The 15,525-nt window shown below is 41.0% G+C and overlaps 1 protein-coding gene across 3 annotated transcripts in view; it reads right to left on the minus strand.

Annotated features, from left to right (window-relative positions):
- Positions 1-4,625: 4,625 nt before the first annotated feature.
- Positions 4,626-15,525, minus strand: part of MACROD2 (mono-ADP ribosylhydrolase 2) — an 845,829-nt gene continuing 834,929 nt past the window's right edge. For 2 of the 3 annotated variants that reach the window (XM_030946263.1, XM_030946261.1), the window contains exons 17-19: positions 11,982-12,065; positions 6,527-6,595; positions 4,626-4,730 (exon numbers count right to left, since the gene is read on the minus strand). In XM_030946263.1, the coding sequence (XP_030802123.1) occupies positions 6,534-6,595; positions 11,982-12,065 (146 nt within the window). In that variant the 3' untranslated portion in view covers positions 4,626-4,730; positions 6,527-6,533. The remainder of the gene's footprint in view (positions 4,731-6,526; positions 6,596-11,981; positions 12,066-15,525) is intronic. The other variant, XM_030946262.1, reaches the window with a different exon arrangement.

Consider the following 15,525-nt stretch of genomic DNA (forward strand, 5'->3'; position numbering starts at 1 on the left):
AAATGCCAAGCACGTTTTCCAACATCCACCAAGTGCACGGACTTGCTCTTCTGCCAGGGAGTGGATGATGCTCAACAGGGTTAAACTGGAGGCAAATTTCACCTCTGTAATGCAAGCAGAGGTAGCCCCCCCAAACCATGAGCCCTGAGCTGCCACCAGATGGAGCAGCCTCCCCAAGTACCTCCTCCACTGTCTATATTTTCATCAGGAATCTTTTAGGTTTTCTTCTTTTCTTTTTTTTTTTTTTTTCTGAAGGAATTCATTATGATAAATATTTTATCAGTGAATTTCTGAAACAATTAATAGTGATTTGACATTTACTTTAAGGAGTTCCTGATAATTTTAGTGGAGTGAGAAATTAGGGTATTTAAATGTCTCTGGACACTTTTACTTCAAAAAAAAAAGGCCAAAAAAAAAAAAAGTCCAACCCCAAGACTAATTAAAATCCCAGAGCACAATTTTTACAAGTAAACCAAGGTCATAATGACCCCTTTGGAAGCTGCTGTGTGATGGGGCTAGGGAGAGGAATCAGAGCCAATTTAAAGCATGCAGATAACCCTCTGAGGAGATTCACATGGAAATCCTGAAAGGTAACCCAATTTCTCTTGGAGACTCTCTCTGAGAAGCTGATTAGGGAAATTGGTAATAGGGGCTCTGTTTCTGTAGACATAGATTGACATCCAATGTAATCAGCTCCACAGAAGACTTTCCCAGGCACAAATCCACTTCTTCAACACCTTCCCTTTCAGACCTTGTTTAGAAATCTGTCAAGAAGACTCTCCTAATCCACATCACTTGGGAAAACATCCCTCTCTGTGAGGATCTGTGCCACTTCAAACACATGCCCTTCTTCTTACTCCACTGGCGTGGACTTGTTCCTCTTGAGGTTGTGCTGGCCAGGAAGGGTGGGATGGACAGCACTCTCTCCTAGCTAATATTATAATATAATATAATATAATATAATATAATATAATATAATATAATATAATATAATATAATATAATATAATATAATATAATATAATATAATATAATATAATTATAATATAATATAATATAATATAATATTAATATAATATAATATAATATTTAAAAAACCCCACTTTCGTGATCTTTGATGTACCCTCTACCTATCCATTTTTAAAATAAGTGATAGTAGAAAGGACAGATAACATCAAGCATACATAATTCTCTATTCTACCTGTGGATTCCATATATATGGAGTATTCTTTGACAGATAACAGATGCTGGGATTTAGTGCAACAGGACAGGTTTGTAACATCTCTTGTGCAGCACTGGGACCAGTCCAGATGCCTTTTCCCCTCTGAGCTGTAAGATCCTCTTAAAATCCCCCTTGCCAGGAGATATCTGGTTGTTACAAGAATCTGCCAAGTGACAAGTTTAAATTTTTTTAAAGATCTGGCTGCATGCGTTGCTGATGGCACATCCAAACCAAAATGTCCTTTGCTGACAACCAAAATCACCTCTGCACCACTGGCATGGTGAGGAGGGCATAAACACACAGGTGGCATTGCCTTGTCTTCAGGACAAGCTTTATTAACTATTTGCTTTAACAAGGTAGTTATGAAGGCATTGGTTCTGTAGGTTACAAGGAAAGTAACGAGACTCAGGTTCAGCATGTAAATGACAAAGTAACAAGGAAGGCATATGTTAACCCAAATAACTGTTAGACCATCTATTAGAAGACATTTTGCAAGCAACATTCTACATTTCTTTGCATTGAAGTAAAAACATATTTTTTTTTGGTCAAGAAAATTACCTTTTTCAATTTTTACATTTTTTAAAACTTATATCACAAATGTCAGGGTAAGGCAAATCCTGGATGAACAATATGATAAAAATCCCTATTCCCCAAGAAAATAGATCCACATACTCTGTTAAATTTTGCAATTTTAAAAGCAAAGCTGGCATGCACTGCATATAAACTCTTTTTTTTTTAATATAATTTAATTCAAGTCCTAAAGCAGAACAGTGTTAATTCAAAGAGAGGCTTTCTCAGTGCTTTATAGAAAGAGTGACAATTAGCTGCAGTGACCCATTATTACAGACCATGTCTCAGTATCACCTTTGGATGTCATCATGGGAGCAGTCACCAGCCTGAGGAATATTGTGCCTAATGGTAGGGATGAGCACTTTCAGACACAGGAGGAACAACAATCAAGCACAGCCTCTTACACTGAATGCAAACATGAATCAGCACCCAAAGGCTGCTACCCCCTTTACACCACCTGCTGCGAATACATTTTGAGTTTAAATCAAAATCCTTGACATAAACATCAGTGTGGTGATTCTCCATCTAACATTTGTTCTACAAAACCAATGTGTTCTTCTTCTCCTTACCTTTCTGCATCTCCAGAAGAACATCAGAGACTGACTGCACTGTTATTGACACAGCTGAGAACTCATGCTGCCACAGTATACCCACTTCATGAGTAGTGAAAAATGCCAACAACTCAAATTAAAACCCACCCAAAGGAGGACAGATATAAACAAGGCTGCAAATAGTACAGTAAGGACTTAAGCTACTCATAGGTCTCCTTGCTTTGCACTTTCTGGACTTCATGCTTTGCCAACACATCATTGGGCAAATGGTTGTTTTGAAGACTCACTACTGTCTACCAAGGTAAAATAAAAACCAAAATTAAATTACAGTCAGGGGCTAGAGAGCGTCTAATATGATGCATCTTTGCAGCTATTTTTTTTTCCTTTAACTGCCAGTCAGTCTTCACAAGACATTTAAGGAATCTTTATCTCCTTCTGAATGACCACACCTCAGCATCCAACCCTCTTTGGCTCCCTAGCTAAAGCCAAAGTTGGTTCTGACATCTGATTCCTGGCTAATGGTAATGCTGGCCATGGGGAAGCACGATCAGAAGAGGTACAGAACTGCATTCAGGGCACTGGACAGCCTGTTGGAGTTATCACAGTTCTACCACCTCCTGATGTATTTATCCACTTCTGACCTACCTGTTGTGACAGCCTGTTCCAATCACAACAACAAAGTGTGAGAAATGCACAGAAACAGAAGGGACCATGCAGGAGAGTCCACATCCCAAAAGACACCTTCTGTCAAGCATGACCCCAAGGCTGGGAAAGGAGAGCATCAGAGGCACCTCAAAGGGAACAAGGAGTCCCTTCAAGAGTATTTGGAGAGAAAAAGACCCAGAGGAATGGTAGTTACCAAATACAGGTAATCTTAGCAAAATTCTCAAACAGATTAATAAACTATACCATAACAGACTATCTTAGCAAAATTCTCAAACCAATTAATAGACTAACATTAGCTCATTTACTCCTGCAGTCGATCCAATTTGGAGCTGTCCAGGTGATGGAGAAGCTCCTTGAGAGCCCCTCTGGCACCAGTCACACCTGGCTGTGCCTCACACTGGAGGCAGCACACAGAAATACCCCTCTGATCCCACCTCAGCAAACATGCTGGAGTCCCACAGAGGAGGGGAGGTGGGGGGAGCTGTACTTTCTAGGAGCTGTACTCTCTGTGTGCAGCCTGATGCTTTTCCTGTTTTCCTTTCTAATCCTTGGTTTTCCTTGACACCCTCCTGAATTAACAGCAACCATTGACTGTCATAGCCCGTGTTAGGTGCCTTGACTTGCTCTTACTCCAGCACACGATTTATCATTGAAACTGCTCAAGTTGGGATGAACCCAGATCACAGCAGGATAGAGATATGTCTTACCTTTTTTTTTTTCACTTTTTTTTTCCTGGCCAGATATTAAATACCTATTCTGTGATTCAGGAGTATTTTGGGTGGAAAAAAAGAGTACAGAACCAATTATTTTTCTTAAAATGGTCAAATTAGGATCAATTACATTGCTTAAAATGACTGAATTATTCGTAGCAGCACTTTAAAATACAGTTTGTAGCACAGGTTGCATGCTCTTCCATCCAGTGTGTTTTCCATCAGTTTTGGTTACAGTACAGTTGGGAAATGTACATGAAAACCTTTTGTTCCTTTTCTACAGATTTCAGTGCAGCATTTACTGGCAGAACAATTGACATATGGAGAGACATTCTTATCCAAATAACTGTTAATTGCTTAAAAAAAAAAATCCATGCATATGCAGTGGAAAATGTAATGAGGGCTCACAAAAGCTACTGTGTGAAGCTGTTAAAGCTGGGAGCTGTATTTAAAGATGCCTCTAATGCAGAGTCCTTCCAGCACTGAGGAAATGTCTGTTGCCTACCTGTACCCAAAGGTCATACTTACAGCACTGGTTTTGAGATGTGCAGAACTAACTGGAAAAAGGAGGATTTAGGGTGCTGGCTGTTTGAGGCCACATGTGTTATTCACATGTAAGGACATGGCACAGCATAGGCTGATGATGGGAAAGAAGATGAAGATGCTAGAAAAGGGGTGGGCCTGGAAACAGGCTACTGATGGTATGATGCAGGAGGAAAAAAGACCCAGTGTAAGAGAGGGACTCACGTTTCAGAAGGAACTGTTGTAAATGCAGGGTTGATTGCAAAACATTGTTAGACCTGGGAAGTTATGATCCTTTCCAACAGACTTACAGAGTGAAATGCAATGAAGAACAAAGAGAAATTAAAAGCAAAGACTCATTCCCCAAAAAGCTCCCCCCCTCCCAACCCGCTGATCATCTCTGTGTGCTCTTTTCGGCCAAGAATGATGCTGGAGGATGTCAGCGCCTGCCCGTAGGGTTTCCTTGGGTCTCTCCTCTCCTGCATCCTTCCTTTGCCACAGCAGCAGAGAGAAAAGTGGAAAGAAAAAAAGGAAAAATTTCAAATGTCTGCACAGAACCCAGGTCTCATGTTTCCAGCAACAGATGCCTATGGTTTCATTTTTTGTCCAATTTTTCTATTTGACACAGCTTATGTACAACAGCTACTACTGGGTGAGCAAATTACCTGTGGTTATCAGGCTGTCTTGGTTTTCCAGTGCACCACCAAGCAACAGCTTGATACCAGAGACCCCCAGCTCTGGCAGGCGCTTTGGTGACAAACAACACATGAAAGTACTAAAAATAGGAAGCAGATGGACCTCCTTCGCTCCAGAACGACCCTTGTGAGAGTCTCTGAGGTTTAGCAGGCTGATCAATCCTCCCTGGGGATTGCTCCTAGCAATTAAAACAGCAGCAATGGAGTTTGGATGACTTTGACAGCGAGTTGCAATGAATTCAATGCCTGCTTCCAATCCTGTGCATGCCACTGCACTGCTGAGCAAGACATGGTGTGCCCAGGCTCTGGCCCCGCAGTGGAACTGAAGAGATTTATTAATTGATTGCTAATTCATGAGCAAAAATTACTCCAGCCCTAAACATTCACAGATAACAATTCCTAAGGGAAAATGCAGCATGAGAAACAGACTTCTTAAGGGCCACATGAAAACTGTAATATTCAAATACCTTTTTTTAAACAGAGGAAGGGTATTAACATATTGATCTATTTTTAAGTTAAGGATTTCATTATTTCCTCTTTTTTGTTTGAGCAAGAAGCTAAGGGAGGGGAAGGAAGAGTTATGTATGCTGTATTTTAATTAATATTTTGAGGGTGCATCCTATTTTTGCTTCAGTACTTTTTAAATGGGACACCATCAGGGCTGCTTCTCACTCCAGCAGCATAGTAGCACATCACCTGTATGCTGATAAGGACCAAGAGTCACGTTCAATAATAAAACCTCGTGTTTTAAATCTCTGTCTTACAGCTGCTGCCACTGTACACCTTGATCTTGAAACCCCATGACAAGGGTAAATACAGCATGTTGCTGTTGGTGATATTGGTACTTCTCAAAAACCCTACACCAAAGGAAGCAGTGTGCCCTGAAAGCCACTTCTGAGGGAGAAATGGCTCCTGCTTTTTTTTGTCAGGGCTGAGCCTTGGACTTCTGTCTTCCCACTACATTATTCATCTCAGTCTAGAAGAAATGCTATTTATGCCAATGAAAAACACTTCCTCAGCAGCCACCACTGCTCCAGCCACAGCACTATCACTTAGTGTGGGAAGCCAAAAAAAGCTCCAAAAGGCATCAGCAGAGCTCCAGAAGGCAGCTCTCTGACTTTGCCTTGTTTTTCAGTGGTATTGCTGAAGAGGCATTAGGTACTGGAGAGCCAAGGGCAACAAACCCCCTAAAATGTGAACCTTTTGTTCCCAGAACACAGCTCGTACAGAACTGAGCTTTGTTCCAACCAGTATAAATCGCCTGTCATTTTCCAAAGCAAGGCCAAAAATTGTTTGCTCACTTATTCTTCTGTTCCTTATCTCAGTGCTGTTTTGCCTTCTGATGATCTAAGACCATGCAATCATTACAGCTGCAGACTGCTGCTATAGTATTTGCTTGACAAATCAAGTTTTTCCTTTTTATGGTGCAATACAGGCCATATTAGACAATTACTTCCCCCTTGTATCTTGTCTTCCTATATTTTTTTATATTTGGTAAATTTTAACTTTAATTCAGGTACTTTCAAAGCAAGTTTTAATACAGAAACTGTATGGAAAACAGGGGAGAAAAAAATAGTTGTGAAGGTCTTACCTGTTACTTAAGCTTTCTGCTCTGTTTCCATTGGATCATTTATACTTTCAACTTGACTATTCATTTCAGCTGAAAAAGAAATGAGATGGTCATTAAACTCTATTAATAATACTCGTTAAGTTTATCATGTGGAGTAATAACTGCTTTTAAACCAAAAGGGACATTTATTGCATTAAGAAATCTCTTAAGTCATCAAATAGGTCTCTTAGGGGACCCATCCTAACCTGGAGTTCCCTGGACACCATGACAAACAGTCCTGCAAGGAGGAAGGCTTTAGCATCACTAGAAATGCCAGCCTCTGGCTCTAGATTTGCTCTTTGGTGCACATCCATCCAGTCTGACTTTGGAGTCCAGCTCAAGGTCAAAAGGACCTTGATGTCTCTCTGTAGGCCACAGAGATACAGGTATTGCCAAAGAATGATCTGGAGTTTTGCTGGACTAAGTGGTCTTGACCCTCAGATTCAAACACTGCCTTCTGACAAAGTCCCTGCTAGGACTCAGGCTGAGCCACAGGATGAACAGAGATCCATTTCCATGGAAAAATAGAATCATTTAGTCCCACTAAAACCATGTCCCTAAATTACAAGAGTCAGGCTGTGACACTTATGATGCTGTCTCAGTTACAGAGATGCTGCTTCCAGAAGTTCTTGAACTGCAAATTGCTGGAACCTTGGGGAGGATTCAGAGGGAATGTCACTATATTCCTACGATAATAGTTTGTTAGTGAAAGATCCATTTAAAAGCCAGCCTTATTTAAATTTAAAATTACAAAAAAAAAAAAAAAAAAAAAAACCAACCAAAAAAAAAAAAACCAAACGAAAATGCCAAACTAAAAAAAATTTAAAAGACGTTAAATAGAAGGCTTAAACTAATTTCACTATGACATTTGTCAAAACTATCATCCAAACTATGGCAGGTATAATTGGTTGTAGGAAGGCTAAACATAAATACCTGCAGTTTTAAGACTAATATCTTGTATTTGTTCTGCACTGAATTTGAAGCCATTTATAGTAAAACCATTTTTTGTTTCTGTACTCAGGCTTTGTGTTGTGTTATCACCTGTAGATTATGAGGCATTTGACATGGATGACAGGGAAAAACCTCAAACATGAGTAGAAGATTTGGAAATTAAGATGGGAGAGAGGAAGGAAAAAAACCCCAAAATCAATAATGATGCTACTTCCAGCCAGGCAGTATGATGTCTTTTCTGAATCAATATCATGTCAATGTACCTGCTGGAGTTTTGATGAATTATTTGTAAATTATTCATCACCCATATGCAGAGAAGATACTGAAATGGCTTCCTGGATGTATGTGATGAATAATATGAAAAGTATCCTCTCCTGATTACAGAGCTCTGATGCACATCACATTTAGCAAGCTTGTGTTCTTTAACAATATTTGCATAGAAAAGACAGGGTGCTTAATAAAAAAATCACTGAAGGAAGGCTGCTGCACACTGACGACAGCATCCCCTCCCAGCCTCATCATGCTGGACAGCTTCACTGGCAGTATTTGTTGAAAATACCATCAGCCTTCACTCACATTCTACAGAAATTCCCTTCAAAATAAATCTGGAATTGAAACCTGTGGTGAGGCTCTGTCAGCCTTCCACATGAACCTTTTCCAATGTATTTGTGATGGAGCTCAGCTCTTTGCATGAGCTCTCCTAGAGAAATCCCTTAGGATATTCCTTTAGTAAATTTGGATTTGTTTTCACTAAGTAGGCCCAAAGTACCCCATGGATTCACAATTCAAATGTTTTAATGTGCTATGACTTTTGGGTTTGTTCAAAGACAGGGAGGTCTGACTGAAGGATGGGCTTCTGCAGACCACTGAGTGAGCCCCAGCTATGAGAGCAGCCACACAATTCTCTCTGTTGAGCTGGAAAACAGCCCAGCAGTGAAGCAAACAGCACAAGAACACCTGGAAGAACTGCCACCAGGGATGGTGGGGATGTGACTCTCAGTCCTGGGTTCCTCCCAGCATGAGGTGGTGTCAGAAAGGCATCATTAGCCCTGGGTGTTCTACTTCCAACCACATCACAAGCCAAAATAGGGCTTCTCCCTGATAAGCAAGGTTTTTAGAGGTTTTAAACTGCTCACTCACTTCAGCAGCCTGGTTGCATCTCCCCATAATGTGCCACATCAGCCAACAACTCTGAGAAGCACCTGGACTGCAAAGAGATGCATTTCTCCTAAATTCAGTTTCACCTGCACCTCCTTCTGCACCTTCACAGATGGTTTTTGTGCCAGAAATGGACATCTCTGTGAGATGGATGTGGACATTCTCTGTCTGATTTCTTTTAAATTTCGACCCATTGGGGGTCAAAACGATCAACCCTCAAATGATGACCAGGCAGGGATTTTTCCCCCAAAAGCAAGAAAGTTCCTTGCAAGAGGAGAAGAAATAACCCGGCAAATAATTCCCATCCATAACAGGATGAAGGAGAAGACAGACAAACAGATACTGGAGAGCCAAGTTAAAGTCACCTGTGAGAGAGTTAGTGCATTTCTTTAGCCTAGGATGTTATGCTATAGACCTGGACAGCAGACGACACCAAAATACTAATGTTGGTTTAAATCAGGATGCAGCTTTCCACAGGCTTGAAACAAAAAAAAATGATGGAGCAACCCCATTGGGAAAAGTTTGATCTGACTAATACAAGCTGGAAACTAAAAATTGCCTTAGTAATCTCTAGGGCTTTGGTGGAAGAAGAAAGAAGGGAAGGGAAGGGAAAGGGAAAGGGAAAGGGAAAGGGAAAGGGAAAGGGAAAGGGAAAGGGAAAGGGAAAGGAAAAGGAAAAGGAAAAGGAAAAGGAAAAGGAAAAGGAAAAGGAAAAGGAAAAGGAAAAGGAAAAGGAAAAGGAAAAGGAAAAGGAAAAGGAGGTTGCTGTCAGGGAAATACCATCTAAGAACTCAATCACCAAAGGTGGGGTTTGCCATCATTAAAAAAAACTAATCAGAAAATCTGTCCTGGGTACAAGAAATTTAATATACAAGGGTCTTTGCTGTGATGGCTGATGGAAATGGGCAGGAAAAATATGTGTCTGTATACACAGCCCTAATCCAGGCTATAGATGCACCTTCTGAGAGTTTTCCTGATGGAGAATCAATCTCAGGCCTCAAATAATAGTAATTTCTCAAATATATCACTCTCATGGACCTGCCCACTGGATGAGCCAATATTGAGATCCACCTAAGCTGTCTAAACTCCCTGCATCCCTAATGCACTTCCCACTGTGCTGTTGAACATGAAATTAAAGCACAAGGGCTGGGCTGCCACGGGGGATGCAGTGATACATGTTTGTGCTTTCATCTGTGAAGCAATGAGATCTCCTGGGGCAGAAAGAAGGGGACCAGAGAAAAAAAAAATAGGCAATTTACATAAAAATTACTGTTAAAGGGAATGAGTTTGATCCTTCTCTTTTTTTTTTTTTAAACATGCAGTATAAGTCCAAGGAAAACCACCCTGCAATATAATCCTGATAGCAATTTAAGCTGTCTAGAAACAAAACCTTCCCTGACAAGTGAAGTACTTTTTGGCAGCCTAAGCAAACACCCCTTTCCTGTTCTTTCATGTAACTTAGCAAGTTCAAAGAAAAGAGAGGTACAAGATGAGTCATATGTAGAAGATGTTACAAGATAAGCAAGATTTGCAATGGAGAAACCTATCAAGATCCTCATTTCAGAAACTGCTGGCTGATCCTGCTGTCCTGTCCTATGGGCACATGTTGAAACAGTTATGCAATCACTTTCCAGCCAGAAATCCCTGAAGATATTCCTTTAACAACCAAAGTATCCCATGGATTCACAATTCAAATGTTTTAATGTGCTATGACTTTTGGGTTTGTGCAGAGAATGAGTCAAGAGGGCTGCTTTGGCTTTATTCTGCACTTCTACTTGTAAGAGCATAATCTCTAGCATTTTTAATAAAGAAAAGTTCATTATGTACACTTGCTTTTCCTGTGCTTGCAAAATTCTTTATAGGCCAGTATCTAATCAGTCACAAATTCAAATGCTGCAGCACAATCTGACATCAGAGAAAGGAAGTCAGCACCAGATTCTTTGTGTAACTAATAGCAAAACCAATATAATTGGTTTCTTTGAGATGTATAGAAGTGTCCCTTCAATTTATATTATGTCAATGTTGAGGAGGTTAAAGAAAGAGTTAAAAAATAGCCTTCACTTCAGAGGGGAGTCTATAATTTGGGTATAAATTGAGGATTGTTCACCCAATCCCAAACCCACTGCTGTTTGGGGCAGTAAAAAAGCCCCTCTGTGTGAAACCAACAAAACCCTGTATGTAGCTCTGAGGGCTGACCAAGATGAGTGGAAAAGGCCTCACAAAGCCTAAGCACCAATATGCTGATTCCCACCATCATTTCTTTACACACGGGATGAGTCAAGAAGGTAAATTATTTTTTTTTTCACAAGGATGTTACACACTGCAGATTTGAGTAGCATCCTTGTATTCAGCCCTTGCTGGGATTTGCCACACGGATGGGTCATTGGCTCACCAAGATCAGTGCTGGAGGAATATAACTTCCAAGTCAGGAATTGTGGGTTGATTATGCCCACAAACCTGACTGGAACTGCTGCTGCTGGCTCAACCAAATTGTGGTTGTTTTATTAACAGCAAAAGTCCAAGTGAGAGAACTGTATGGATACTGAAGGAGAAGGAAAGGGAATCACAGCTGACCAGGAATGGGATTAACATACAAGTTCAGAGTGGTTATACTGCCAAACACTTCTCCTTCAATGGAGCTGGGCACCAGCACAAAAATATTCAGAAATAATTCTCTGACTGCAGTTAGACCCCCAACAGCACAAAAAATATTCAGAAATAATTCTCTGACTGCAGTCAGACCCCCAACCTCTTGGCCAATTCTATATCAAGACCAACATTACAGTGGGTCTAAAATATTATTTAGTTAAAAGGCAGGCAGTGTAGAACATCCCAAGTGAACACATTGACCCAATCAAATTAAAATGCAGGGCTACAGTGCTGGAAGTTACTTCCACTGGACTCACAAGAAAGTAGAGATGGGGTAAACTCTCAAAAAGACTCAGTTGAAGAGACTGTAAATATAACTTAATTTTTTTAGGAGGAAACATATAAACAAACTCCGGAAAGGCAATGCTAGGTATCAACTTCAGGACAATATACAGTCATGGAATGGTTTTGCTTGGAAAAAACTTAAAAGACCGTGTAGTTGTACTCCCCTGCCTTGGGCAAGGACACCTTCCACCAGACCAGCCTGTTCCCAGCCCCCACGAGCCTGGCCTTGAACACTTCCAGGAATGAGGCATCCACAGCTCTCTGGATAACCTGTGCCAGTGCCTCTCTACCCTCACAATGAACAATTCCTTGCTAATATCCAATCTAAACACTCTCTTTGTCAGATTACAGCCATTACCTTACAAAATTAATTGAAAATAACAGAACAACATACCATCCTTATTTGAAACATCTGCTGCTTGACTTGCAAGGTCAGTTTTCACAGGCTCCATGGAAGTTTCCTCTTGCTCTTGTATCCCTATAATATAAGCCAAAGAAGGAGAAAAATCAATACTCACAGTACCCAATTAATATCTAATTCTCAGACTCTTCATGCCTGGCTTTTTTTTTCCTTCTGGCAAGCTCTTACCTTTGTAGACTCCACTGTAGTACAGTGGCACCCACCAGAGAAGAGGACAGAGGATATGGGGAGAACATGGTTTGAAAATAATTGCCTGAATATTTTTAGCAATTCAAACTCTTCTTTAACTGGGACTGTTAAAATCATATCGTGTTGTGTGCTTCTGCCTCCCCACCATTCTTTTCTCATTACTTTTAAAAATCACTTCTGCTCATAAAATAAGGTATATGATGGGGACTTAATCACAGTTATAAAGTTTCTATAGCCAGCAGAAAGAAAATAAATACAGTGAAGTGTTCAAAAACACTGGGTAGCCAGACACAAACTAGAATATGAATGTAGGAAAATGCATTTTATCACTGTAACTCAATATTTTTATCTCTTCTGCCTCAGGCGTGTCTGGAAGCTTAGATTTAAACTCCTAATAATATTTGAAAAGGAAAAGAAAAAAGAATTTGCTGTTTTAGACAGAGTTCAACTATTCTGCCATTGGCCAAGAAGCCAATTTTTGTTTACATTCCATCATGCTACTTCTCTACTCCTGTGGCTGCTGTAAAGCCTGTTGCACTCCTCCTGTGACTGAACTCTGGGATATCAGGTGCTTGGTCACTATGGGATCCAGGCATTTGGGTGGTTATAATGAGACAGCAGAGTGTGGTAAGGACTCACATATTCAGAAACATTTCATTCATAAACTGAAATAATTTACCCCTTCAACAACACAGATGAAACCTTCACTGACTCTCAAAAACCTCCTTCTTTCTCCTGTGGAATTCTAAAGTGGGGTTTATAAGTCCACTGGAGCGTACTACATTTATTTTGTCCATAAAAATGTCCACTGACAATTTCAGCCACTTTTCCTTCTAATTTTATCTGCAAACCAATGGTATAATGGGGAATTTAGTCTCCTCTCTGCTTGCTGTGATGGCCAATGCTATTTTCACTGGCAACTTCTGGCACACTACCTATAGAATCACAGAATCATTAAGGTAGGAAAAGACCTCTAAGGCAGAGTCCCACTGTTAACCCAAGACTGCTGAGTACCCCACAAAACCATGTCCTCAAGTACCACATCACCTTCTGAATATTTCCAGGGTTGGGGATTCCACTACTTCCCTGGGCAGCCTATTCCAGTGCCTGACCTCCAGTCCTCAAAGCTTGGGGGATGGATGACTTTACAGTGATGGAAATGCTACTTTTCATTTTAACAGACCTTACTTCTCATGCAGAAACTTTTCAGTGGATCATCATATCAGCAGCTTCACCTCTTCCTCACTGGTTTGAAATTATCTCCCCATAGATGCAAACCAAATGCCTGTAAACATCTGTGACTGAGGATGCTGCAGATCTGCCTGAAATGGCCCCTCTGTGGGTGCATCAAGCTCCAGAGGCTTCTCCAGGGAATTCATGAGAGTGAGAGTGGTTATCTCCTGTGGTTTTTTTATGTACCAACATCCCCAAGATTTCCCAGTGCTCACCCACCTGTCTTTCTGGCTCATGCAAAAGATAAACCCAGGTGACCCTACAGGAATAATATGAATGTGGCAGGAATTTGTCAACTACAAGACTGAACAGGTGTTTGAAAATCCCTGCCTGACTTCTCCTGGCAAAATCAATATGAAATTTGAGGGACCATGAAAACACTGATTAATGAAGGAAGATACACAGACATTCTGATTGTGATAGATTTTGATTATCTGAGGAAAGCAGTTCTTTGAAAAATAAAATTTTGAAAAATCTCAGAATAATCAGGTGGGCTGGGAGGAAAAAATAACCATTTAGTTCCAATCCCTCTGCCATGGGCAGGGACACCTTCCACCAGACCAGGTTGTTCCAAGCCACATCCAACCTGGCCTTGAACACTTCAAGTGACGGGGCAGCGACAGCTTCACAAGGCAATATGTGCTAGGGCCTCTGAGTAAAGAATTTCCTCCTAATATCCAGTCTTAAATCTGCTCTTTCATGTTAAAAACATTCCCCTTTGTCCTCTTGACTGTCTCTCTGTGACTGCAGCCTGCAGTGGATGCAGCTCTGCCCACCAAGACACCCTGATGCCTGATGGAGGTATTTGGGATGGCTGCTAAACTAAACACTGGCAGCTGCTGCCTCTGAGTCTGACTTTGCCTCCTCTCAGCCACCATGGATCAACCAAATAAAGGAGATATGATATGACAGGTTATGTCTGGCCTCCCAGTTTCCCCTCTTGTCACTGCCTGAAGATGACCACATGAAGCTCCCAGCCCTTACCACAAGAATTTGAACTAGCCAGCATGCCTGGCTTCACCACACTGCTGAAAGGTTTTTGGCTTTCCATTTCAGAAATCTCTCATGCAAAGGTTTATTGGCATCGTGCAAGGTGATGATGGAGGCTAATGAAAGAGAATTTTATGGACACATGTGGCTGTGTAGATTTCTGCACGTGTGCTAAGTTCCAGTTGTCTTCCATTTGCAGTGATAACATCAGGCATGGGATGGGGGGTGGTAAACCCAGGATGGGGGTGGATAAACCTAGAAAGAGGCTAGGAAGAGTACCAACAGCATCAAGAGATCTGCAAACTTTTCCTCAGAGGTTTAGGATCATAAATACTGCTGGAAGTGTTGCTTTTGTTCTGCTTTTTCACTTTCTTTCCACGTCTGAAACTCTGGTTCCCCATCCTTTCTAGGAGGGGGTTGTTGCAGTATCAGTGGTTTTTACACTGGGAGTTTATTGTTGGATATTTTCAGAAAATTATAGTGGGAAACAGTGTTCAGGGGCAAACTAGGCAGAAGATATTTGAAACTTTTACTAAGTTGAGCACCACTGCAAATCCTGGGAGGAGGTTTTCACAGTTTACCATCTCATTTCTTTGGGAAGACTTACAAATTCAGTTAATATAAATTTAATTTCTTCCTTCACTATTACTATAGGATGGACACAGGAACATTCACTATACTGCCATGCATGTGGAAAGGGTATTATCCAAAATAGCTCCCCTGCTGTGCAGTCAATTCAACTTCACTCTGACATCAGCCCAATTCACATAAACAGCAGAATTTGATCAATACCAGAAACTGCCTCGACAACCAATTTATTCATGAGGCCTCTCCCTCAAAGATTTAATTCTTTCAGGTTGAAGCACAAACAAGCTGAGAGCTCCTGAAGGGGGAGGGAGCCTGGCAGATACTGCTTTCAATATCAATTCCCATTTCCAATTGTGCTCCTGCCAGACTCATTACCTGAGCCCTCTGCCAGGTGCTTACACAACCAGCCCAGCACTCAGAAACAATGGGCTGCTGGCATGGGCAAGCAGGGCTCCCAGCCTTCTCCAAGGCATAAGACAAGTATACACCAGGAAGACAGAAATCTCTGTACGCTTAT

The sequence above is a fragment of the Camarhynchus parvulus genome, chromosome 3 (assembly GCF_901933205.1).
Source record: "Camarhynchus parvulus chromosome 3, STF_HiC, whole genome shotgun sequence".
Classification (NCBI taxonomy): Eukaryota; Metazoa; Chordata; class Aves; order Passeriformes; family Thraupidae; genus Camarhynchus; species Camarhynchus parvulus.